Source organism: Dreissena polymorpha, chromosome 10 (assembly GCF_020536995.1).
Source record: "Dreissena polymorpha isolate Duluth1 chromosome 10, UMN_Dpol_1.0, whole genome shotgun sequence".
NCBI classification, from domain to species: Eukaryota; Metazoa; Mollusca; class Bivalvia; order Myida; family Dreissenidae; genus Dreissena; species Dreissena polymorpha.
The window spans coordinates 10,012,626-10,040,581 of record NC_068364.1 but is presented as its reverse complement, the minus strand read 5'-3'; the positions used below and the strand labels follow the sequence as shown (position 1 = coordinate 10,040,581).

At 34.8% G+C, this 27,956-nt stretch overlaps 1 protein-coding gene across 11 annotated transcripts; it reads left to right on the top strand.

Annotated features, from left to right (window-relative positions):
* Positions 1 to 355: 355 nt before the first annotated feature.
* On the top strand, positions 356 to 27,030 carry LOC127847489 (alpha-(1,3)-fucosyltransferase 10-like). 11 transcript variants are annotated; one of them, XR_008033997.1, is made up of 9 exons: positions 589 to 610; positions 10,553 to 10,683; positions 12,698 to 12,743; positions 13,564 to 13,736; positions 14,193 to 14,449; positions 19,725 to 19,877; positions 20,429 to 20,603; positions 23,186 to 25,981; positions 26,127 to 27,030. XR_008033997.1 is itself a non-coding variant. In XM_052379464.1 (8 exons), exons 2-8 carry the CDS (start codon positions 10,576 to 10,578, stop codon positions 23,687 to 23,689), a joined length of 1,416 nt encoding a protein of 471 aa, XP_052235424.1. In that variant the 5' UTR covers positions 356 to 425; positions 10,553 to 10,575; the 3' UTR covers positions 23,690 to 27,030. The 11 variants fall into 11 exon arrangements, 10 of the variants coding, with proteins under 10 accessions (XP_052235424.1, XP_052235430.1, XP_052235425.1 ...); XM_052379464.1 differs by lacking the exon at positions 589 to 610 and adding an exon at positions 356 to 425 and having other exon boundaries at positions 23,186 to 27,030; XM_052379470.1 differs by lacking the exon at positions 589 to 610 and adding an exon at positions 374 to 425 and having other exon boundaries at positions 10,561 to 10,683; positions 23,186 to 27,030.
* Positions 27,031 to 27,956: the final 926 nt, after the last annotated feature.

Sequence of the window (27,956 nt, the reverse complement as noted above, 5' to 3'; positions counted from 1 at the left end):
TGCAATGTTGACATCGAAATGATATAAAAGACAACTAAAACTATTTATAGCGTTTTCCTGTAATACATATTTCAACTGAAGTAAATAATGAATACCATGGCATGATGGAACAACATTTATAAATCAAATAACGAGTTTGCATTTCAATAAATTTCAACAATATAGCAAATGTATTTCAAAATATCAACAATTCACATTTTAATATGCGGCTTGAAACATTTGTATTAACAGTATGTATGCGGCTTGAAACATTTGTATTAACAGTATGTATCTAATTCTCCTTATATTGTATACATAACGCATATATCCAATGCGCTTTCGGTAATTCTATTGCGCTTTCGGTACCGATACCGAAGCGCGCTTTCGGTAAATCTAGTAACCCTCAATCAACAATCAACAATTCATATCAACAATAAAAATCGCAGGTTCATTTTTTCGTTCTGTTTTTATTTTGCAGCATTAGCACATTATCTTTTATGAAAAATGTGGTCTATCAAAAATTATTTTATCAATGAATTGTATTTTTTTCTTGAAATATTTTTTCTGTATTTGTTAAACTTCTTTTGCTATTTTCAGCAAATCTTCATTATCCGGCACAGTGGCACAGACAGTTGTTCTCGAATGCTTTGATTTTTTATGAGTGCCACTGTGGTGATGGTCGTTTCGTGCCACTACCAGTTCTTCCCACTGATATATAATTCCCTATGATATATAATTCCCACTTACATGATATGAACATTCAGTCATTGAATCCCTTTACCACGTAGAGACGTAATTTGACGCATTTGTAGTGTCTAAGAAAGTTTAATTTAATTAGATACCTTTATTAATAAATTCAAATTTTAAAGGCTTCATTTTCAACACTTAGATACTGATGAGCAGCAAACAGCATAAAACCTGAACAGCCTGCAATTTACTCGCAGGCTGTTCAGATATTATGCTGGCTGCAAAAGCCATTTTCACTTTGCTACTTATGGGGGAAAGGGTTAAATATCAGAGATGAAGATATCTATGTCTCTGTGAATATCCTCTTTTGAATAATGGATATTAAGGATGTTATGTTAATAAATATATTCAAATATGTTAAAAGTGATATTTTACAAAATTGTGTTTCTAAATTCTATGATCAATATAATTAAAATTAAGTTTTTAGATGGTCGCTTAGCGACCGTCTAAGGTGGTAAGTCTAAAATTCAGGTCGATACGCCTTAGCTTCTAGGAGCCCAATACCTGCTTACTACGCGTATCCGCGCGAGAAAGAGTTGTATAATTTATGCAAGAGGTTTGAGTTCTCCAATTATATTCATTCACAAATGGAAACATGATATTAATATTGTGTTAAATGCAATAGTTTCGAACGGTGCTTTTATAGAAAAGAATCAATAAACAATGATCGTATTGTACGTGTCGCGGTGGAGATTGTTTATGAATGAATAAAATAGTCCACTTTCTGCAGCGTCTTCATGACGTAGTATTTTTGCTCAGTCCATTCATAATATGAGGCTATTAATAGATGCGCCTGTCGATAAACAAGGTATGTATGCGGCTTGAAACATTTGTATTAACAGTATGTATCTAATTCTCCTTATATTGTATACATAACGCATATATCCAATGCGCTTTCGGTAATTCTATTGCGCTTTCGGTACCGATACCGAAGCGCGCTTTCGGTAAATCTAGTAACCCTCAATCAACAATCAACAATTCATATCAACAATAAAAATCGCAGGTTCATTTTTTCGTTCTGTTTTTATTTTGCAGCATTAGCACATTATCTTTTATGAAAAATGTGGTCTATCAAAAATTATTTTATCAATGAATTGTATTTTTTTCTTGAAATATTTTTTCTGTATTTGTTAAACTTCTTTTGCTATTTTCAGCAAATCTTCATTATCCGGCACAGTGGCACAGACAGTTGTTCTCGAATGCTTTGATTTTTTATGAGTGCCACTGTGGTGATGGTCGTTTCGTGCCACTACCAGTTCTTCCCACTGATATATAATTCCCTATGATATATAATTCCCACTTACATGATATGAACATTCAGTCATTGAATCCCTTTACCACGTAGAGACGTAATTTGACGCATTTGTAGTGTCTAAGAAAGTTTAATTTAATTAGATACCTTTATTAATAAATTCAAATTTTAAAGGCTTCATTTTCAACACTTAGATACTGATGAGCAGCAAACAGCATAAAACCTGAACAGCCTGCAATTTACTCGCAGGCTGTTCAGATATTATGCTGGCTGCAAAAGCCATTTTCACTTTGCTACTTATGGGGGAAAGGGTTAAATATCAGAGATGAAGATATCTATGTCTCTGTGAATATCCTCTTTTGAATAATGGATATTAAGGATGTTATGTTAATAAATATATTCAAATATGTTAAAAGTGATATTTTACAAAATTGTGTTTCTAAATTCTATGATCAATATAATTAAAATTAAGTTTTTAGATGGTCGCTTAGCGACCGTCTAAGGTGGTAAGTCTAAAATTCAGGTCGATACGCCTTAGCTTCTAGGAGCCCAATACCTGCTTACTACGCGTATCCGCGCGAGAAAGAGTTGTATAATTTATGCAAGAGGTTTGAGTTCTCCAATTATATTCATTCACAAATGGAAACATGATATTAATATTGTGTTAAATGCAATAGTTTCGAACGGTGCTTTTATAGAAAAGAATCAATAAACAATGATCGTATTGTACGTGTCGCGGTGGAGATTGTTTATGAATGAATAAAATAGTCCACTTTCTGCAGCGTCTTCATGACGTAGTATTTTTGCTCAGTCCATTCATAATATGAGGCTATTAATAGATGCGCCTGTCGATAAACAAAGGAAAGTCAACAGGCGATAACAACGCAATAGGTTACGCTCTCACATACACCTTAATGACGTAGTACAGGTCGTAAATTGAGGCTATTAATAGATTCAGGAAAAAATTAACGCTTATTTATCTTCTCAATTTATAAAACTTTGAACATAAGTTCAACAATAACTTAAGCGATACGATAGACAAACACACAAAAAATGTTTCATAATCGCTAAACCCGAATATAACAAACACTTTATAATAATAATACGAATGACATGTTTAGTAACCTCGTTCATGCTACTACAGCGGGTATTTTTGGAAAACGTTCTTTGGTTCTCAACAAATAGCGGCGATCTTTTGTATTTACGGGTGCTAGCAACGCAATAGTAGAAGGTTAGTAGAAGGTGTAGCTTGTTAATATTCACAGTTCTCAATACATAGACAGTTGGATATGAGTTCATCAATTACTACAGGCAGTCTTCATGCTAAATATTTTAGCCAAATAGCCCTTCGGGCTAATCATATGGAATTTTGAATAGCCCGAAGACATGTTCAATAGCCCGAAGAGGTCAATATAAATTGTATGACTTTTTTGGCCAGGAACACCAGAATAGTTCTTAACAATCAGAAAATCTACTTCCATTAGTAAAAACAGATGCATGTGATTACAGTAATAAAAGGTATTCTGTTTCCTTTTGAAATGCATTTTATACAAAATGCACCAGATATTTATGCTGTTTATTGTAACTTTATTATTACACATGTTCTCATTCAATGATTCCATTAATCAGTTTGACCGGTGTTTGGTTTAATTTTAAAGCAAATTGAATTATTTTCATGCTTAAAAAATATCCGAAGAACTTGAAAAATACATCAACCTATTAAAATAACAGATTATTATCGTATTATTACTAGGAAAATTGCCAGTGAATTTCTGAATTGTCGGCATGTGGCTTTACTCCCGATGTTTTGATAAGCATGTGTCAACCGTGAAAAGTATTGTATATTCGTATACAGATTATAAGTACAGGCTGTCAAGCGGTCATACTTTTTCCTACTATTTCCTACTTTTTCATCAGGATCCTACTTTTTCCTATTTTTTTACCAAATCTTCCTACTATTCCTACTTTTTCATTTTCAATGGAGAATTATTTTTTTTAAAGAGTTTATTTAGTAAACTTGCAGGATGAATGAATCTATGGCATGACTGTATCCCTGTTAATGTGCATTCATCTAGATGAGACCTGACAACCCATGCTGACTGTCTGCTAGCACCTCTTCAGGAGCATAAATATTTATTTCTTATGTAACTTTTAAAATTATTGACAAGTTCTTTTTTGAAGTAACAATAGTGCCTTGTTTACTTCCTTAGCATTTGTACACTGCAGACTTCACTACCTTACACAGTTCCCAGTGATGCAAGAGCTGAGGGAACCCATTGTTTATTCCAGTTTTATTTTGTTTCCATTGACAACAATTTGACCAAACCTTATGCATGTTTACATGATATTGCTGTTTGGAATGTAGAGATATAGAGATACATGTATTGTATGAGTGGTTATGTAATATGGAATTTATTACACAAGTTATTGGAAAAAAGTTAAAACTGATGCTTTGCCGAGTTTTCATCATTTACAAATATAATGTAATAAATTCTGTATTACATGACAACGGATATGATGTTCTATTGATATCATAGGTACATCATGTTTAGTAATTAAAGATAAATGCACAGAGCCTAAATGCCCTGATACATTTTTATGCTCCCGGTAGGGTGGCATATTGCAGTTGTACTGTCAGTCCGTTTGTCTGTCTGTCTGTGTGTGTGTGTCCGTCCGAAAACTTTAATATGGGCCATAACTTTTGCAATATTGAAGATAGCAACTTGATATTTGGCATGCATGTGTATCTCATGAAGCTGCACATTTTGAGTGGTGAAAGGTGAAGGTCATCCTTCAAGGTCAAAAGTTAAAAAATACAATCCAAGGGAAGTAATAAGCTTTAAAAGAGAGATAATTTCTAAACCTGCCAAATGATATATTGAATTTTTATTTCAAAGCTGCGCAATAGTGGGCATTGTGTTTCGGACAAACACAATTCTTGTCTAATGATGCCATAGCTAGTGAGGTAACTTAAGGTGTTAAAGCGAAGTATTAAAATTATTAAACGGCATTATAACACTCACGCAAAGTCATCAATAATGTAAAAGCCATTATTTGAAAGTGGAATAAACAATGTAGTGCAACTGTTTCATTGCCCAATCAATGCTGTCATAAAAGATGTCAGGTGATAAGGTCCTTTCTCCAGTTGCATAATCTGCTCTGCAATGACCAGTCATTTTGAATGTAACTTAAGTCATTATAACTGCACCCTATTGTCAATTTAAAGGTTTCACAATGTAGCAGAGCATTTACACTGCTTTATATACTAGTATTAATCTTGTACAACAAGTTGGTGTATCACTAAATAAATTTGGTCTTCTGCTTTAGGATATAACATGCACAATATAATTACCATTTTTATATCGATACACAGAAGACCTCTAACCACTTATTTGATGATACACCAAAATGAACAGCATCTAATTACATGTATACTTCTTTATCAGGGTAGCTTTGCTTGAAACTTAATTATCATAGATACACTATAAGTGCTAAAATTCCTAGTGGGAAAACAAAGTTTAACCCTTCATGGATGGAGAAGTTGGACAACAGTGGAAAAACACTGGGATCATGGTGCAAGAGAGATACCGGCAATGAGTTTGCAAGATATTGTACTGTCTGAATGAAGTCCATCTTGTAGTAATTCTGGTGCTAATCAACTTATAAGTCATGCAAATGGATAAAAACACAAGGAAAACATGAAATACATGCATGATAATTCACAAAAGCGTTTGTTTGGAAGTGCCCAAAAGCCAAGCAGCTCTCAGGGTTGTGGGGATAAATCTATCTGTATGCAAGTACATCCATCACACAAGGAACAGGTACAAAAGGCTGAAATCTTCTGGGCCCTTAAGGTAGCTTCAAGTTGGTATCCATACAGAACATGTGATGGCACTCCTGCTCTGTTTCAAGCTATGTTTCCTGGACCTGTGTCTAAAAAATAAGTATTATGTATTCCTACTTTTGAGGTAAAAGTTCCTACTTTTTCCTACTTTTTTCCTACTTTTCTTGCAAAAGTAGTTCCTATTTTTTCCTACTTTTTGAAAAAAGGTCACTTGACAGCCTGTAAGTAGCAAAGTAGGTCATGTAGCAGAACCAGATTACAGAATAAACGAAAGTACTACAATTTTTAATAATTTGTTGAAAAAACGTCTTCTAATACGCAAGAATAATTGATTGAAACACATGGAAATCTAACTGTAATAAGGATCAATTTGTTTTTAACCCAATGTGTACAATATCCCTTATAGCCCCGTCACACCGGACTGGCGTCCTTACGGCGACCTAAGACTGTCTTTCTGGAAATTTCTGATTGTTGCAGAAAGGACGCCAATGACTTTTTTGGTAAAAATGCTGTTTTTCGCCTTCCCGTCATACCAGCGTCCTGGTTTTTGGCGTTCTGCGCGTCTTCACAGCGTCCTTATTACGTCCCTTGCGACCTTACCGCGTTCGTACTGCGTCTTTACGGCGACCAAAGGCTACCATATGGCGTCTGAGCGGCGTCCTTGACGTTCTTCAAGCGTTCTTATTGCGACCATAGTCGTTCTGATGACGCAATCGACGTACAAAGGACGTACTAATGTCACAATAGCCGTACGGTCGCCTTGCAGTCAATGATCATTTTCTGTGGGTTTGAGCGGCAACCACACGACGTCCATGGCGACCTTACAGCGACCCTACCATGTCCCTTCTACGACTACTGCGTCTCAACGGCGTCCCTACGACGTCCTTAACAGAATGCCGTAAAACGCCGGACTTCGGCGACTACTTTGAACATGTTCAAAGTGGTCGCCGTGGTCTTGCGTCCTGAGCAATTTTCGGTGTTCTCACTTCGTCCTCTTGCGTCCTTACTGCGTCCCTCTGGCGTCTATGGCGTCCTCACTGCGACCTGGGTCGCCGTAAGGACGCCAGTCCGGTGTGACGGGGTATAACAGATTCTTTTATTTTTATTTAAAAATTACTTCGTCCATTTTTCATGAATTATAGATAAATTTTCGGAAAACGCTTCTAAAATTAAACACGCTTCTAGATTGGTCATTATTTTAAAACATTATGAAGTTTCCAATGCGCAAACATCCGTAACGTGATCTACGCATGTTCAGTTTGAATAACCTCATCTCGATTGGGCTTCAAATAGTTTAAATAGCAACATACCCGGATGTTTACACGGCAGTTTAGAAAAATGGTGGCCGCATGTGTTCATGCAATTCTTGTACACGTATAACGTCATTTTAGGCATTTAAATAGCGAATTTAATCGTTCCTCTTAAAACCGCGTATAAATCAGGTTATTGATATGACAGTAGTTTCAGTTTTTCAGTTTGTTTACAATTTTACGCTCAAATATTTTATCGAACGGTCAGGCTATTTTATAAGCATTTAGGATCGACTGACCGGCCCAAGAATCGACTCGGGCTTCGGGCTTATAGGCTTATTCGAAGACTGACTACAGGTATACTATAGGCAACCTCGAAAATGCATTATAATCGCTTAAACCAAACAAAAGTTAAACTATTGTGGTGCGTTTTTCACTTGTAAGTTGCATATTCACCGCATGAAATGTGTGTTAGCATTGTCAAACCACACATTAGTGTGAGTACCGGTAGATAAAAAATATACTACGGGAGAGCACTTCATATGTGTCCTCATATGCCTTGTTATGAGTATCTTTCTTCACTATCGAAATATATCGTATGTTGATATTTGATTTAAACGCAGTTTTCTGTCGACACATTTAAATCACACGTCAATAGCGCCGTCATGCGAAAATGGGTCTTATGCCTTTTGGCAAGCGTTTGTTAAACCCAACATATGCTTTTGCGCAGTCAGGCCATAGGCTATAAAATCACTCAATATGTTGTGTTTCTCCTTACCAGAAGGAGAGATAGCTGAATGGGCTATTTATATGATGGGCGCATATGGAATAAGACCCATTTTCGCATGACGAGGGTCATTACAAATCTCATTGCGAATTGAAAATGCCACATTTAAGAACAATGCTTTTTGATAAAAAATTGAATTCAAATTAGCAAACTTGTTGATAATGGCAGCCTATCCACACATTAAGGAATGATTTCCAGAAGTGCTGACCAAGTACGGCAAACATTGTGGTATGATAATTAAACGATTTTCTCTTAACTTGACACTATACTATTTCGCTAATGATTGTTTTCTCATCTTGGAGGCAGAAGTGAAATTGTAACAGGGCCACAATTTGTGTCGTTTGAGCATACAGAGAGTAGTCCGGAATTCCTTACACTGAACAGTGCTACATCCTTTGAATTGAGCACATTCGCAGTGATGTTGCAAAAATTCAGAGGTTGTATCTCGAATCAGCTTATGAAATATTCGAAAATATTCATTCGTGTCTGTTGGCGTTATGTAAAAGTCACTAAGATGAAAACTGAGTAAAACAGCTACGCCTAAAAGCGCATTAGTGCTCTATACCTATGTTTATGTCAGCGTTGTTAACACCGTGTGAACTGCTTGGGTAACAAGTAAAGCATTAACAGCAATATTTATATACTTTTATTCCTCCATATACAAGATACGAAGATTATTGTATATTTTGAATTTGTATATGGTGTCAAAAATCAAAAGTTTTGTACACGGAACTTTCATTATGAGTTAATATTCTTGGTGAGATAGTTATTTGATATCAGAAAAAATATTCCTTTAATATGATGATGACTGCAAATTTTCTTTATATTAAGTTCTCATTACCATTTTCATCATACTTTCTATGCTTTCATAACGTCCAAAAAGCATGTTGTTTTTATTTTGTCTAAGTTATTTCTATGAAATAATAAGGATGATAAAAAGTGCACACAAAACTCGACCCGTGCGCTATGACACACACTTTATAAAGTTGAATTGCGTGTGTTCATTTCAAACTTGCGATTGATTTTGAAGAATGATTTGCGTGTTAAATTATGCAATAGCGAACATCTTCAGTGCCTTCAGCGCTTTGATTGTGACTTTTCATTTTGAGTGTCATTTGAATCGTTAATTCACCCTATTTAAAAAGTATATTTATGTAGTTAACTACAGCAATATTAAATTGCAGTTAAGTATAAATATATATATAATAAAAATGAACTGTTGTTGTTCTAGTTATATGTGTGAATAGTGCACTATGTTCAATAAGTATACAAAATGAAGTGCTGTTACATTTTTCAAACATCATGTGCATGTATTACAATTAAAAATATTGTAATCTGCGTTATACAATTGTTGTTTTTTTAATTGCACATAGGTGACAACTAAAAATGTGAAAGTTTCCTAATTTGATTCACACCTATACGTATTATTCACACCTATCAGGCTATATATTATTACTGGGACCAAAGACCTATAAAAGTAGCGGATCCGTGGTCTAGTGGTAACACACCGGCTTCACTATCCAGAGATCGCTGGTTCAATCCCCCGCTGCACCTAATCTACTAACTCGTCTTTCGCATGAGACGTTAAAACCGAGGTGCAGTGTACTAGGTGCTATACACCGGGCACTAAAAAGACCCAGGGTCACCTCTGGAACGGGTGTCTCCTGTATCTTGCACTATCCCCCGTAACCAACTAACACGTCTTTCTGGGGGCGATGGCCATATGGGAGTCAATCCCGGTGCACTCGATAAAAAACAAAAACAACAACAGACCTATAAAATACATTTTATATCACAAATATCAGTGGAACAAACTGGTAGTGGCATAAAACGTCCATAAACCTTTTTGAGTACCTACAAAGACCCGAAGGTTCAATAGCTGGGAGTTTGATTATTGCAACTAAATTTTCCCACTTTTGTACCATTGTCAGTCTACAGGGTGAAGGATCAACTGGGTTCACAGGGGTTTACACAAGGGCTGGACAGAATGACAACACAAAGTGAAAAACTTTATTTTGGCAAATATCTCAAGTTATTGAAATATGTTTGCAAAAACCTTTAGCGCATAAAAGACAGTTTTTCTTGCAGTTTGTGACGATATCTTAAGATTTAAGAAAACATTATTGAATACATCTGAAATAAGTACCAAAATTTCACGTTGCGTTCAGCAAAAGCATGTATATGAATGTTGTACACACTAAATTTTTGGCCAAGAAATAAGGCTTATTAAATAAAGTAACGTGATCCTGCACCCTGATATGTAAGTCATTTTTCTTGCGTGTTTAGGATGTTTCTTGCGTGTTTAGGATGTTTCTTGCGTGTTTAGGATGTTTCTTGCGTGTTTAGGATGTTTCTTGCGTGTTTAGGATGTTTCTTGCGTGTTTAGGATGTTTCTTGTATGTTTAGGATGTTTCTTGCGTGTTTAGGATGTTTTTAGCTTTTATTAGTTCTTACATGCAGCTCACCATGCAGGTTAATAGCTGTCAGCTGAGAGTTGGATTATTGCAGCGAGGATGTTTTGTGACTTATAAATGGGATGAATTTTCAATTTGACTGTTCATTGGCTTTGTGACTATGAATAAAGAAAATCTGTCTGCTCCTGTACATCTTGAAGTAGTTAATTTCTCCACCATTTCATTTATTTACATAAGAAAAGAGATGTGTCTTTTTGGCTTAACCTCCAAATTCATCAGGTTGGCAGGTTGCTGATGCCATCATGGCTGGGCGGAAGAATCGCCAGTCAGAAATGAAGGTGGACCCCTTTAGGATGTTCCTCTACGTGTGTCTGATTGGTTTCATCACGCTTATGCTGGTTGGCTACACGGTAAGTTGGAATTTGCGATAAGATATTAATAAAAAGGGTATTGTTGGGATAATATTAAATTGATTTGTAATATGAATTTCAATTTTATTTTAAAAGTTTTGTTTTAATATAGTTTTAATTAATACCAAGTAGCATATTTTTATTAATGCAGAATGTACCAATTGTTTACATGTACATTTATAAAAAAGAGACGGCCCTACACAGTTAAATGATGTTGCTAATTGGGAGAAAGAAGCAAGTCGGTTAATTACATTTAATTTCACAGTTTTCTTCGACATGGAATTTTTTTTTTTGAAAACAATAAATTTTAGCTGAGAAATGGTTCAGCTTTCAAAATTGTGCAGAGTATATATTAAATTGTTGTTTGGCACCTTGTATGAACTGAAATTCTTTCGATACATGCATTATTGCATTTGGATGTTAAACTATACTTTAAAATTAATCTGACATTTATTTGGAACAATTGTTAATCTTTAAACATCATAGATGTTTGTAAAACCAGTTTGTCAGCCATTGTTTTTAACTGAATATGTGAATGGTAAGTCATGTGAATGAGGCTATATTGGAAGATATATAGAAAATCAAGCGTAAATAAAGGGGAAAATATAAATATTTAAGGTTTGAACCATTGTTGAAATAAATAAAGGGATAGGAAATCAAACACAATAATAAATACTGTAAATAAAAAACAACATCTGGTAATTTCAATAACCAAACTGAAATAATTTCAAAATTGAAGGTACTTGGATTCAAAAATTGTTTCAATGTGCTCTAACTTCACCCATTTCAACTTTGTCAAAGCATTGATTCAATAGATAGCACATATGAGCATTCGTTTATCCGCACAGGTGTTTTACATGGTAAATATAGACACCGCTTTTCTGGGGGCTAATTTATTCCTGAAGGTTTTATGATATCTATTTGAATCCAATATAGTAAGTTGACATGAAGCTCACTTTGGCACATCTTCATAAGAAGTATGCTTACTTATGACATTGCTGAAACAGGTGGTTTTCAGTCAATAACTTAAGTTCGAATTATCTAACCAATTTTTATGAAACTATGGATATAATGAGCTTGCACGGAGACCTGGCTAAGGATTGCATTTGTGGCGTGTGCCGTCAAGGTGTTACTAAAAATTGGACAATGGCGTACACTCAATAACTTCAGTTTGGGCGGAGGCATTACACTGACATTTTGTGAGTGGATATCTTCCATGCTGACTTAGCTTCGGATTGCATTTAGGGCCAGCCAGGGTCAAGGTTACTGTACTAAAAATAGAAAAATGGTTAGTACTGAATACATTGCATTTGGATGAGGTCTTAATCTGAAATTTATGTGTAGATTAGTTTAATGCAGCCCTGGCATGGGGGTTTGTGTGGAAATGTACTGAAATTTGTGTGTAGATAGTGTACACGTATAACTAGCTCGGGATTCCATGCTAGACCCGTTGAACTGTTTCAGTCAGACGCTTAAGTTTCTATGTGGGTGCTGTATTTGTATGTTGGTAGCTTACATGCAGGATTATTTAAATTAAAAACATTTAAAGACTTGTCTTCTGGCTCTACCATGTTTCTTGTTATTGATATTGTAGATTTAATCTTGAGTATAGTGCAATGATTTATTTTTGTTTTGAAATCATGAATTAATTTGTAGGCATTTCCACTCTTTTTAGGAATACCTGAATTATTTTCATATGCCTGTTTAAACGCATAAATTATAATGGGAAAATGTGTGTGGTCCATAAGGACGAAGTCCTTACATTGACTCGAACAGTTTTAATTGGATCATAATGAAACTTTGTGACAATTTTTGCGGACATAATATTTTGACCAAAATTGATATACCGGGTAAGTATCTTCCGCAAACTTATTTCTGAGCCAACATTTTCAACACATGTAACGCAGACCTTTAATGAAGCGTATGTTGCGATCAGTTAAGATTCTTGCCTCATCAATAACAAAGCTGCCAAAGGCTGTACATAAGGTAACTTTTAAATTGTCTAACCTGACAGATGCTGAAGGAAGACAAGTATGCGGAGGTGGATGCTGAGTTGCCAGGTAACCATCAACGGTTAGTGGTCCAGGTTAGCTACCAGTAAATAGTCAGCCATTTTTATCGACCAGGTTGGATATCAGAAAATAATAAACCATTTCTGTAGACCAGGTTGGGTACCTGTAAATGGAGACGTCAAACCATTTATATGATCCAGGTAAGAAAATCTAAACAGCTCCTTAAAATCGGTGCATTTATGGCTTGGTTGATTTGAATGCATTAATTGTCTGGGTGATATGGGCCCATTAATGGCAATGTGGATACAGGCCATTAATTGCTTGGTGGATATGGGCCCATTAATGGAAATGTGGATGCAGGCCATTCATTGATTGGTGGATATGGGCCCATTAATGACAATGTGGTTACAGGCCATTAATTGCTTGTTGGATATGGGCCCATTAATGGCAATGTGGATCCAGGCTATTAATTGCTTGGTGGATATGGGCCCATTTATGTCTTGGCGGACAAGGCACAATAATGACTTTTTGAATTTTGGCTTTTTAATTGCTTGATGAATTCGGATTTATTCATTTATTATTCATTTATTGCTTGGTGAATACTGTCACATTGATGGCTTGGTAAATTTGGACTTGTTACTGACTTAATGAATATGGGCCCGTTAATTGCTTTTTTTGTTTGCATATTATTTGTAATCAATATGGTCTCATTAATGGTGTGATGCATTATGGGACCATTTATGGCTTGGTGAATATGGGCCTATTTATGGCTTTGTTAATATGGGTCCATCATTTTTTTTAAATATTGGCCTATTGTTGCTGGGTGAAATTGGGCCCATAAATGTTTTGTACTATAATTTTATTTTAGCTTTCAAAGACCTCCACAGCAATGAGAATGCTGCTTTGAGGGAGGACATAAGGGAGCCCCTAATTCTATGGTGGACCCCTTTCACAAAGGAACGAGGTGCTTACAGGAAGTGTGGGGATGTCTCTTGCTATTTCACAGAGGACAGGCACTACTGGCAACATACCAATACCAAGGTAGCCAAGTACTAATGTTCTGAAGTGAAAAGGCTATTTTCAATCTATTGCTGCAATCCTTTAAACCTAGATCAGCAGAAAATCAGGACTTCAAACCATTGTTTTTCAAATATTACTCAAAGATAAATAGTGTATCACTTCTTAATTTATGCAATTTACATAATATTCATCACGGCAAATCCGGTCCCTGAGATAGGTTTCATGACATCAACATTGATTATGTATTTAGTCATTCATAAAGCCAGGGCTAAATTGTTTGATGTACTTAACTTGTTAGAACAATCGTCTACTGCAATATTATGTTTTTAATTGCATTTTTTTCTAGGAAAGCCTGTTTTCTCTAAGCTTCTTGGAGAAAACTTTGATGCAAAAATTTCACACAAGTTCAACTTAAATAAAGTTTTCTTGACATGGCTATAAATCATCAGTTGCAGTGTTGTTTGTTGCCTTCTTTAGGTGGTCATGTTTTACGGCACCTCTCTGAAAGTTTATGACCTTCCATTACCTCGGCAACCCACTCAGGAGTGGGCCCTACTGCATGAGGAGTCCCCCAAGAACAACTTCCTGTTACACATGCCACTGTTCATCAGCCTGTTTAACCACACGGCCACGTTCAAACGTGAAGCAGACTTCCCTCTGACCTTTCAGCACTTGGTTGACCTGCGCTGGCTGGAAGGCACCAAGTACCTTGTATCAACGGATGAAAAGAACAGGTGACTAAGTAAATACATTTGCATGCATAAATAATAATATTTATGTTATGCTTTCCGATGGTTTATAGAGAAATATCAGTGAATGAAAACTGATGTTTCACTGACTCAAACAGTGAAAAATAACAGTGAAAATTATCGTTAATTGTAATTATTTTACTGAAACTTTTTTTTAGATATCTTTGGTTTCCCAATTGTTTACCCCTGATTTTACCAAGGGCAATTACTCTGCATTAAATGTTTGTAAAAACATATGCATTAGCTCCCTTTGAACATACATGTACTATCATTTCGTGGTGCCCAACAGGGAATTATATTGTCCAAAATGCCAATCATGAAAATATCACCCATGAATTAAAATTGATATTCAACCAAATCTAACATATATCGTCTATAAAATGCAAAAAATAATCTATTACTTTATAATTGGCTGTTTGATCTTAAATGCTTTTATTGTCCCCTACCAGTGAAACGGGAGGGGACTTATGGTTTGCGCTCTGTCCGTCTGTCAGTCTGTCAGTCGATCACACTTTTCTGGATCCTGCGATTACTTTAAAAGTTCTTCATATTTTTTATGAAACTTGAAACATAGATAGATGGCAATATGGAGATTATGCACGTCATTTCATTTTGTTCCTTCATCAAGAATTTTGGTTGCTATGGCAACAAAAAATAAATAAAATCTGACAATGGTGGAGTTTCACCGGTAGGGGACCATATTGCTTGGAAATCTCTAGTTTTTCTTAATAAACACAATTTCAACATATGTATTTTACCTCTATGGTCTCCCACACTAAATGTAAGCCAGCAACTTTCGGGCTATGCTTATACTTAGTTTCCAATTTTAGAAAGGCATCCCATCAGCCATGAGCAATTTAGATGTTTTTATTATTGCTTTCAGTGAATATTTTGATAAGAAAACACAAATATTTGGTAATAATTTTCACATTCTATATTTGACAAGCAAATGCAAAATCTTGGAAAAGAGTTTGATGATTAAGTACATAATCATAGAACAATTGATGAAATGCCTCTCACTTTTCAACAGTGTCATTTATGAAGGAGACTGTAGGCTGGTGTCTAAATGTCATTCATGGAACACAAAATGTAAGGTACCAATGACAAAGCTTCTTGTATTCTAGTACATGTTTGAATAAATTTTCAAGTTTTTGTAATTAATAAAGAAAAGATGATTGGCATAAGTTGACATTAGAGTTCTCTACTGATAGTCATTTTAATAACAAGTCTATAATATTTTTGTCTTCCTTACTAATATAACATACTGTAATGACACCAAGTTTTGGAGACTGAACAATTATTTTTAAAATGTGTGTCCACAAAAACTTAATAATAATAAAAACATTTGGAAACTGCTGGTGTCCCAAAATTTTGACATACAATTACAAATGTACACATGTCTGCTGTATAACTTGGTATGGGATTTTGTTCACCAAATTCAAATAATAACTCCTTTTCCAAATGTATATATGTAAACATATTCAAGTTTGTTTGTTCTTCAATCCATTTATTTTACTTCTTTAAACATAGTAACCCATGAAACAATTTATCACAATATTAGCTCTAATTGACCATTATTTGATGTACAATATCACTTCATATGGCTATAATTGTCATACCGTTATTTGATTTACAATGCCACTGCACGCAGAAAGGTATAACCATTTTCTTTTATACCTAATGATAAAATATGACATTTCTGCAGTGAAATAACAGCAGTGAAAAGAACAAATTGTTATTTTTACCGGTGAAAAGAACAAATTTTCAGAACTCCTTTTTCTAGTTTTAGATTATCATAAATAATTTTATATATATTTTCTATGATCACGAGTGAATTAAAATCGACATTCCACCGAATCCGACAAATTTTCTTTTTATTTTATGCTTTTTCACCGTTTATTTACATTGTAAAAGAGTTTAACTGGAGAATTTCGCTGGTATATTGACGTCATTTTGTCACATTATGACGTCATTTTGTGTTTGAAATGTATTGAAGCACGACACGGGATAAACTCCGAAAAAGGGTAACTTTTCAGAGAAAGGGAAACAGCTGTTAATTATTTCTTGAAAAAGGGGCATAAAAGAAACAGAAAATTTGTTCATGTCAGTGTAAGATCATTTGTTATTTCACTTGTGATCATAGAAAAATAATATTTTCACCCTTAGCTGCGCCACTCGTGAAAATATAATTTCTATGATCACTCGTGAAATAACAAACGATCTTACACTGACATGAACAAATATCTTCTATGTCTTGTATACATTTCTATTAACCCAATAATGGCTTTGTAACAATTAATTAAAGACTATCATTCTGTTATAAAACAAATCTTCAATGTGTCAGCCGAGAAACTCAAACTGGTTGGAGTTATGATAAAATACTCGTGTCCTTCATTATGGATGAAAATGAGGTTTTCTGGAAAAATAAGCGCCAAAAATAATTACCTTAAGCATAATCGTAGGCCAAGTTTGATAACCAGCTTGATATCTTGAAGCTCTTCTGGCGCTTAAGTTATAAAAATAATTGAAAAAATCATTTTAATCAGATCGTCATGCAACTGTTTATTATGTAGGCATACATTCTTGGTCAAATTTAATGAATATCTTGACCAAGTTAAATAAATTTACAGAACACTTGAAGCACTTCTGAACTTATGGCCCTTGAATTATAAAAAATGATCGAAGTACCTAAAACAGCTTTAACTGGATCGTTATGAAACTTGGTGATGATATTTGTTGGCAACTTTGTTAACAAGCCAGATCACATGAAACTGTTAACACTTCTGAGTTTATTCATTACGGCCATTGAATTATGAAAAATTGTAGAAATAAACTCAACAAGTATTAATCATATTATTATCATACTTGATCACAAATTGTGTGGTCTAAAATATTGGCCAAGTATGATAACTTGCGACATTGCTTTAAGCACTTCTGAATAATGGACCTTGCATTATCTTAAATATGCAAAATTAACTATGACCGCTCTCTTACGCAAAGAGATTTTATCTTAAAGTCATCAAACTTGATCAATATAATTCAGACCTTTAAACGGGTGTATTTTGTGACAAGTTGGCACTCTTGTTAAAGCCTAGCTGGGGCGCTGCATGTTGATTAGAATAAGGTGAACATCATTCTACTTAATGAAATCAGTCTTGATTATATTCTTTATGACTATATGTTAAAAGTGTCTTCAACAAAAGTGGAATAAAAGCTCTCCTAGACATAAACTCACCCGTCGAATTCGAAGGAGGGGTACAAAAGCTTTTCAGAGATTTTACCACATGGGGCAAAAGCTCTCCTAGACAATACACAAAACAGCTTACAATGTGTAAGTAACAAAAAGACAAAAATACATACAAGCAGACAGATGTTAAATGCATGTGAAAAAAGAAGATTCAAGCGAAATAGAATATCAGTTTAGTTCTCTAATATCAGTTTAGTTCTCTAATATCAGTTTAGTTCTCTAATATCAGTTTAGTTCTCTAATATCAGTTTAGTTCTCTAATATCAGTTTAGTTTTCTTATATCAGTTTAGTTCTCTAATATCAGTTTAGTTCTCTTATATCAATTTAGTTCTCTAATATCAGTTTAGTTCTCTAATATCAGTTTAGTTCTCTAATGTCAGTTTAGTTCTCTAATATCAGTTTAGTTCTCTAATATCAGTTTAGTTTTCGTATATCAGTTTAGTTCTCTAATATCAGTTTAGTTCTCTTATATCAATTTAGTTCTCTAATATCAGTTTAGTTCTCTAATATCAGTTTAGTTCTCTAATGTCAGTTTAGTTCTCTAATATCAGTTTAGTTCTCTAATGTCAGTTTAGTTCTCTAATATCAGTTTAGTTCTCTAATATCAGTTTAGTTTTCTTATATCAGTTTAGTTCTCTAATATCAGTTTAGTTCTCTTATATCAATTTAGTTCTCTAATATCAGTTTAGTTCTCTAATATCAGTTTAGTTCTCTAATATCAGTTTAGTTCTCTAATATCAGTTTAGTTCTCTAATATCAGTTTAGTTCTCTTATATCAATTTAGTTCTCTAATATCAGTTTAGTTCTCTAATATCAGTTTAGTTCTCTTATATCAATTTAGTTCTCTAATATCAGTTTAGTTCTCTAATGTCAGTTTAGTTCTCTAATATCAGTTTAGTTCTCTAATATCAATTTAGTTCTCTAATATCAGTTTAGTTCTCTAATATCAGTTTAGTTCTCTAATGTCAGTTTAGTTCTCTAATATCAGTTTAGTTCTCTAATATCAGTTTAGTTCTCTAATATCAATTTAGTTCTCTAATATCAGTTTAGTTCTCTAATGTCAGTTTAGTTCTCTAATATCAGTTTAGTTCTCTAATATCAATTTAGTTCTCTAATATCAGTTTAGTTCTCTAATATCAGTTTAGTTCTCTAATATCAGTTTAGTTCTCTAATGTCAGTTTAGTTCTCTAATATCAGTTTAGTTCTCTAATATCAGTTTAGTTCTCTAATGTCAGTTTAGTTCTCTAATATCAGTTTAGTTCTCTAATATCAGTTTAGTTCTCTAATATCAGTTTAGTTCTCTAATATCAATTTAGTTCTCTAATATCAGTTTAGTTCTCTAATATCAGTTTAGTTCTCTAATATCAATTTAGTTCTCTAATATCAGTTTAGTTCTCTGATATCAGTTTAGTTCTCTAATATCAGTTTAGTTCTCTAATGTCAGTTTAGTTCTTTAGTAACACTCTTAAGCACACTGTTTTTGTATTTGAAAAATATGAAATGCATATGAAATAAGCAAAGCAAGCCAAATAAAATATCAGATGAGTTCTATAGCACATGTGAATAAGACTGTTTGCAAACACTTTTCAAATGAGGGCAGCTGCAATGCCCCATCGTGTCAAAGATTCAAACACTAACTTCTCTCAACTGACAGCTTTGTCACATATGGAAACTGCTGTCTTTTTTAAATTTTAGATTTAAGCAAGCACTATAATTGTGAACCAACTTTTTTGGCTATTATAATTATTTTTGTTACAAAGACATGTAAAGAATTAAACTGCATTTGAGCCTTTAACACCTCACTATCAAATTTCACGGATGAGCTAATATCCCAAAGAGATTTTGTCTGGCTAGTAAAATTATAAAAAGTGAGAGCTTTTGAATGGGAAAGTTAAATTGTAAGTGCTTTTGCCTCAAATTTATTGGTTAAGTCTGGGAGAGTTTGTGTGCAGATACCGTCCTAAACATAATGATAGCATGGAGTTATGTCCCCATATTGCTGTCATTACTAGATTGCAACGGGATCAAGGCCTGGCTATGATCTCATACACACAAAGTGACCAGAACGTGCCTACAAATCGCGATGGCTACGTCAGTGCTCTGATGAAGGAAATCGTGATAGACTCATACGGTACCTGCCTTCACAACAAAGATCTTCCAGAACAGTAGGAAATACTTTTTTTCTGTGTCTTTCATACAATTTTAACAGTAAAAATAGTTAAAAAATTTATTATGCCCCCCTTCGAAGAAGAGGGGGTATATTGTTTTGCTCATGTCGGTCCGTATGTCCGTCTGTCCACCAGATGGTTTACGGATGATAACTCAAGAACGCTTAGGCCTAGGATCATGAAACTTCATAAGTACATTGATCATGACTCGCAGATTTTATTAAATGAACTTGAGTGAGATTACAGGTGTATTTAGAAATTTAATTTTACATTCTAAAATGAAATCATTTGTGTGTTCTTATAAAGCAGAAACTTAATGAAAATTAAATAGGTAAGTACATGTAAATAATATAGTGTGAAAAGAGAAAACTAGGTAAATCTTGAGGGAAGCCAACCTGAGTAAAAAATCTCAACCTAGAAACAAATTAAAGGTTGGCCTGAAAACAGAGGTCAGTTATGTAAGTATGAACAGGCAATATTTTTATTCTCTATTGTTTGGAAAAAAAACTTCTGTATATTGATGTATGTTTGCTGATGATGTATTTCAGTGTGAAGGATCCAGTAATAGGAATGGAGCATGAGGACTTCTACCGACTGCAGGCCCAGTACAAGTTCTCTCTGGCCATGGAGAACTATGTTTGTGATGACTATGTCACAGAGAAGGTGTGGCGTCCACTGATGCTCGGAACTGTGCCTGTTATACATGGATCTCCTAGAATCAAGGTTGGGTCACTCAGTCTGGGCTTGCACTTCTCTAATCTGGCTGGATTAAGGGGGTATGGAAAGGAGGGGGGACACTCAGTATGGGCTAGCACTTCTCTAACCTGGTTTGATTGAGGGGTAGGGGGACACTCAGTCTGAGCTTGCACTTCTTTAATCTGGCTTGATTTAGGGGGTGGGTGGGGGGGCACTCAATCTGGGCTTGCACTTCTCTAATCTGGCTGGGTTGAGGTGGTAGAAGGGGGGGGGGGAGACACTCAGTTTGGGCTTGCACTTTTCTAATCTGGCTTGATTGAGGGGGTAGGGGGGGGGGACACTCAATCTGGGCTTGCACTTCTCTAATCTGGCTGGATTGAGGGGGTAGGGGGAGACACTCAGTCTGGGCTTGCACTTTTCTAATCTGGCTGGATTGAGGGGGTAAGGGGGGGGGGGCACTCAATCTGGGCTTGCCCTTCTCTAATCTGGTTGGATTGAGGGGGTATGGGGGGAGACACTCAGTCTGGGCTTGCCCTTCTCTAATCTGGTTAGATTGAGGGGGTAGGGGGGAGACACTCAGTCTGGGCTTGCACTTCTCTAATCTGGCTAGATTGAGGGGGTAGGGGGACACTCAGTCTGGGCTTGCCATTCTCTAATCTGGCTGGATTGAGTGGGTAGGGGAGACACTCAGTCTGGGCTTGCCCTTCTCTAATCTGGCTGGATTGAGGGGGGAGGGGGGAGCCACTCAGTCTGGGCTTGCACTTCTCTAATCTGGCTGGATTGAGGGGGTAGAAGGGACACTCAGTCTGGGCTTGCACTTCTCTGATCTTGCTGGATTGAGGGGTAAGGGGGGGGCACTCAATCTGGGCTTGCACTTCTCTGATCTGGCTGGATTGAGGGGGTAAGGCGTGACATTGTGAATTGGGGAGTAGGGGGCATTTAGAGAGGGTATGGGTAGGAATATTTGAGGGTGAAAGGAGGGCATTTTGTTTACCCTTGTCCTCTGTCTGGTCCATCAGATTTGTGTGTGTAAAGTTGTTCAAACATATTGATAAGCAGGGATCATATTTCTTTCGGTTTTGTCGGTCCTAGACCGATTGGGGTCATGAAAGACCGATTGAAAATCCCAAACAGTCGGTCCGATTCTGTTTATTAAAATTCCCTTTTCATGATATCGATTACACAGTGTACATGCTAACAAACCCTTATGACATTCTTATCTCGAGTGTGATAAAACAATTGGCTGCAGTCTCTACCGGTTTATTGCACGTCAGACCAAGAATCAAAAACTTGTGAACAGCGGATTAAAGACGCATCCGAAAAGACGCGTCTGAAAGCACGCGCTGTAACTATACAAAACATGCCGATACATTTTCCACCAATGTAATAATCCGGTTATATAATTATGCATGAAAGTCGCGGATCTGATCGACAGAACAGCAAAAAGTTATTTTTATGGGCGGAACTTCACATAAAAAAAGTACTACAAGAAAATAATATACATTGTATAAATCTTTAATAAAACCGTGCTTGAATCGAAATAATCCGTGTACTTTTAACTTTGTTGTTGAATAACTCACGACCGGAAAATTAGATGCGTGGTTTCAAATGTTTCGCTCTCGTGATTAAATCCCTACGCATCTTAACTATCGGTCGTGCGTTATTTGACAACAAACTATAATGTACACGAATTATTTCTTAATTATTTGGTGTGTTATTGTCAGTAGCCAACCTACACACAGACATTTGTTTGGTTCAGTGCATGTTTGTAAGCTATTATCAAGTCGACAACAATTTAAAACATCGGTATAGACTTATGAAAAAGTCTGATAAAACAGCACACGAAACAACAATAAAATAGCAAATGATAAAACCAGTTGAGAAAAATCGTTCCGTTTAAAAAAAAAATGCCTAAGGGAATTTAACTTGTACATTTATTATACCACCTTCATGAATGGCAAAACCAATGGTATATATTTTAAGGTAATTTGTCATGATTTTGGACATAAATTTTCGGATACTTTTTCCCCATTTATATCCGGACCGATTGATGTTGCGGGAAAATATGATCCCTGTTGATAAGCATGTGTATCTTGGAAATTTAGTTGTGATGTGTCATTGATTAGTTTTTGCCCTTTTTTTATAGCAAAAACTATCACTTTGACTTTCATCATTTGAACCAAAATAAATGTAGCTGATAAAGGGATGAAACCTTATATGACATTTACCAAAATTATAAAATGGGCATCTATGTATGCTAATTGCATGTGACATTAAAAAACTTAAATTTCATATTATTTAACTATATTCCATATACCTAGTTTATATATCTTATTTAAAAAAAAAACACTTCTACATCTATAGAAAAGTGTATCATATGAAATGTGTTTGTTTGCTTGATTTTAATAACTCGTACATCTATCAATAAAAACATTAAAAAAAAACAACAAGCATAAAAAGGTTTCTGTCTTGCATGATTGTAGTTTTAAATCACTGGTCATTTTGCATTGATATTGCATTTAATTTTGTAAAAATATTATATTTCTCATATGTACACTCACATGCTGACAACTCTTAATTTGCATGTTTGTTTCACATTTATTTTTCAGGATATCTTGCCTGATAATCACTCTGCAATTATAATAGAAGATTTTAAGTCGGCAAAAGAACTTGCTAATTACCTAAAATTTCTGAATAAAAATGATGAGCAATACAACAAATTCTTTAATTGGAAGAAGACTGGAGTGACTAACCCTTATTTGAAAGCACAGATGTTAAAACGCTCCTGGAGTGTTCAGGAGACATGGAAGAATGAAAGGACAAATTTCATTGAAGATTTTGAATGCTTTGTTTGTAAACGATTGCATGAAAATATAAAACTGGAAAAGGCTGGCAAAGCTCAGAAGCCTCGCATTGTTGAAGGGTCTCATACAAGCTGTCCTAAACCAGCCCCATTTTTTGGCAATCATAATAGCTGGACATCTCAGTGGGATCACACAGAAAATGTAGCTGAAGCGGTGAGATATTATGCAGAGAAAAATGTGCAGTTTTCTAAAGGGGATTTGCATGCCAAAGTGTCAGAACTTGCATACAAGAAGAAATCTTGGTTTTGAACTTGAGATTACATATGTATGTTGTTTGTTTAGTAGATGATAATTAAGATTAACATACCATTACTCCATATCACTCTCCTACTGGTAATCAATTTAAACTTGATACATATGTCCTGATAATTTCATGATGTACCTGACCAAGTTCCAGAACTCTTACCCACAACTTAGCAGAATTGCACCCACTTTGTGTTCTTAGAACTTTTGTTTTATCTGTTCATAGTTGAATAAAGGGTATCAATGTTTCTACGACAGGAGTTAAATGGAAACTTCACACATGTGTTTGGGGTCGCATGGTGAGGTTGCTGACCTACAATTAAGCAGAAATATGCACATTTTTTGTACTTTTTTTGTAAAGTATATTTTCTTGGCATGATGACATTTCTTGTTTTAATTATTAAACTAATAGCTTTAAGTTAACATGTACAATATTACTAATACAGATATTCAATTTTAAGAAATCCTTGTGGTCATTATGTCAGATGACTGACAGGAAATGTACATTATAATATCAAAAATAATTATGATTAACGTGTAAAATATAAAAAGTTACCAACTGGATTTTTTTACACCAAAAAAAACAACAACGCCTGACAGACTCTCCGAGATATTAACCTAAGGGTCCGTTTTGTCCTGACTTTGAGTTTAAGGTAAACGCTGTATATATGACCACATTTTACATTAAGGATTTCATATATTTTTCATATTGACTACTTTCATTTGAAATATTTGTATGTATACTTTAAATTGAATATTTAAGTTATTTTATATTTTATTCAACTTGTTACACTTTATCATTTGTTATTTCTAACTGTACATTCCATGGTATTCTGTTTTATCATACCGCTGCATTGATACTTCTACCTGCCTGATATAAACGTTGCATGATATATTTTTTATATCTGTTCAACAGAAAGTTTTCATATCAGTCGATGATAGGAGGTAGCTCATATTACTCGGAATCAACTATAAAGTAATCATTATTAGTAAATTTGAATCACATTCAACGAAACAAACAATTTGATACCAAGATGTAATATATTTTAAACACAAAATGCAACACAAACAGCAAAATACTTGTTTTACAAACATCAAGCGCAAGTGCTAATGACGTCATTATTAATACATCAAACGACAAAAATCATATTCCTTCCCACTAAATCTGCAGCTTTTTAGCGATAGTTTCATTATTTCTTTTAAATCGGGGACATAGAGGTATGATAAACAGAAAAACAGATTACTTCCTGATCTTTGTGTAATATATCGGGCTCGGCACGAATAAAATAAAGAATCGGCAAGACTCGCTGTTATAATATTCTAAGCCTTGCCTGATATATTACAAAAAGATCAGGCAGTAAACTTTTAATTTTGCCACTATTTCTGACCTAACATTTTGAAACGTTATTATACCCATGACCGATACCAATTATGAATTCCACTCATTTCCAGAATTATTATTGCTGCAACAGACATTTGAGATTGTCATGGTTCTTTGAAATGTTATATCAGTTGTAAGGCACATCCACTTTAAATTTGTTTTTGTAGGAACGTTGTTAAAAAGTAAACAAAAAATCGATCTAGAACAGTAGTTAAAAAAGCAATTATGAATGAGAGATAATTTCAACAGTTTTACAAGGAAACAGGCATAATATAACATAACTAAAGTAGTATCTGAAACAATAAGGAAACATCACTATTAAAAGAAATCATGGTAATTGTGCTTTTTAATGCATAATGCTTAATTCTTACATAATCTGAAATCTACAATAATCCTTTGTGATAATGAAAGTGTCAATCATTTTTATGTCCCAAAGTCTATACTGGGGGACATATTGTTTTTGCCCTGTCTGTTGGTTTGTTTATTGGTTTGTTTGCGGCAAACTTTAACATTTGTGATAACTTTTGCAATATTCAAGAGAGCAACTTCATATTTGGCATGCATGTGTATTTCATGAAGCTGCACATTTTGAGTGGTGAAAGGTCAAGGTCATCCTTCAAGGTCAAATGTCAAATATATGCGGGGGACATAGTGTTTCACAAACACATCTTGTTAATTATGCCCCCCTTCGAAGAAGAGGGGGTATATTGTTTTGCTCATGTCGGTCCGTATGTCCGTCCACCAGATGGTTTCCGGATGATAACTCAAGAACGCTTGATCATAACTTGCAGATGACCCCTATTGATGATTTTAAGCTCACTAGGTCAAATGTCAAGGTCATGGTGACCCGAAATAGTAAAATGGTTTCCTGATGATAACTCAAGAACGCTTATGCCTAGTATAATGAAACTTCATAGGTACATTGATCATGACTCGCAGATGACCCCTATGGATTTTCAGGTCACTAGGTCAAAGGTCAAGGTCATGGTGACCCGAAAGAGTAAAATGGTTTCGGGATGATAACTCAAGAACGCTTATGCCTAGGATCATGAAACTTCATAGGTACATTGATCATGACTCGCAGATGACCCCTATTGATTTTCAGGTCACTAGGTCAAAGGTCAAGGTCAAAGTGACAAAAAACGTATTCACACAATGGCTGCCACTACAACTGACAGCCCATATGGGGGGGCATGCATGTTTTACAAACAGCCCTTGTTCTGTTTATGATGTTGCTTACAGACATAATTTTCATTAACACTATTGAACCCAACAGTTAATGTGGACTTCAGTCTGCTGGCTGAGTTTGTTTAACAGAAAATATGAATTTCATTTTTGTTACGTTGAATCTCAGGACAAGTTTCATTTGTTTCCTTTTTTGCTTATTGCTCAAATGTGTTTTAATATGTGATATTATTCATGATTTGATCAAGAACTAATTGTGTGTGCAATGTTAAATACACGTCAATCTATTTTGATGGCATCAGGCTGTCTCATTTGCATATTGTGCTGTACTGTTAATAGCAATCTGTTTTGGGTCTTTAGGAGGATATATGGTTGGTAACTTTTGATATCATGTGATATCAGACTTTTCCAATATAAATCGTTTGAAAAGGCTGCTATTCCATTGCAGTATTAGACATGTCTGATATAACTTGTTATCAAAAGTCACCAACCATATATTCTCAATATATTTGCTCAAGTGTCTATAAATACAACTCTGTTTTATTTCCTATGATTCCAGATTGTTAATGTCTGATGTATTTTTAGCTTATTTGGTAATGAGCCAATTTGTTGCTTTAGGTGCACTGCTTCTGAGGGACTGTTTCACTGATTGGACATTTTGTAATATAAAAAGTAGTTATCATTGATTGAAAAATGCATGCATTATTTTGAAAGTAAATTACAGTAATTACTATGAATATGAATACATGCATAAGAAGCATAGCATTATAAGTATTGTGTCCGTAACCTTCCATCTGTCTCAGTAGTTTGGGTTGCACTAACTCAACTAGTGCCAGAGGGATAAAACTATGCACACATATAAGCTAGCATGTGAACATGCGCACCTTCATATTTTAGTTTGAATACTTTTAAAATAACTGGAATTGTTTACTTGTGTTGCTCACAACTCAAAAAGTATTGCTGCTAGAGGGCAGAAAAAGCATGTTAGCGACTTCACTGTGTCACTTACAACTTAAAGTCCTCGGTCATAGCTTTATATATGACCAGAATCGTAAGAAAACGTGTTTTTATTGAGGATATCACTAAAAATCCAGTTGAAATGGATTGAACACAAACAATATAGCGATTTTTTGGGGGGTTGTTAACGGTAAAGAACGAAAACGACCTAAGTTATATTCATGATTCGACACGATCATTCAAACCTAAACAAACAAAATTGCGGATACGGGTGAATTTAGCGGAGAGATGGTAAAAACAAATGCAAATACATCTGTTTCAGACGGAAACTGAGTTGCAACGCTACGTTTTTGCTAAATCTATGTTTTGTTTTTATCTTCCATTTGCTTATAATGTTTAGCGAAAGCTAAATATAAATATTATTTGCATAATTCGCAATGCTGCAATGATTTTTGCCTAAGGCATGTATTTATGATCATTTATATATTATTTTATTGATTCAAAACCGATATTGACCAGGTTTTTTATTTCAACCTCAATGAATTTATGTAAAGTTTATTTCTCGCTGTACGATTTATATGCAAAACAACGATCTATTCCGCGAACGGGGACTTTAAAAAGAATGCGTGCAAACAAATTAACCAACATAACTGTGTTGTCCACTAAAAAACTCAAAAATAATTTGTGCAAGATAGCTGAAACATTTCAAACATAATAGCCAGCATATATTTTGCGCACTTCCATATTTTT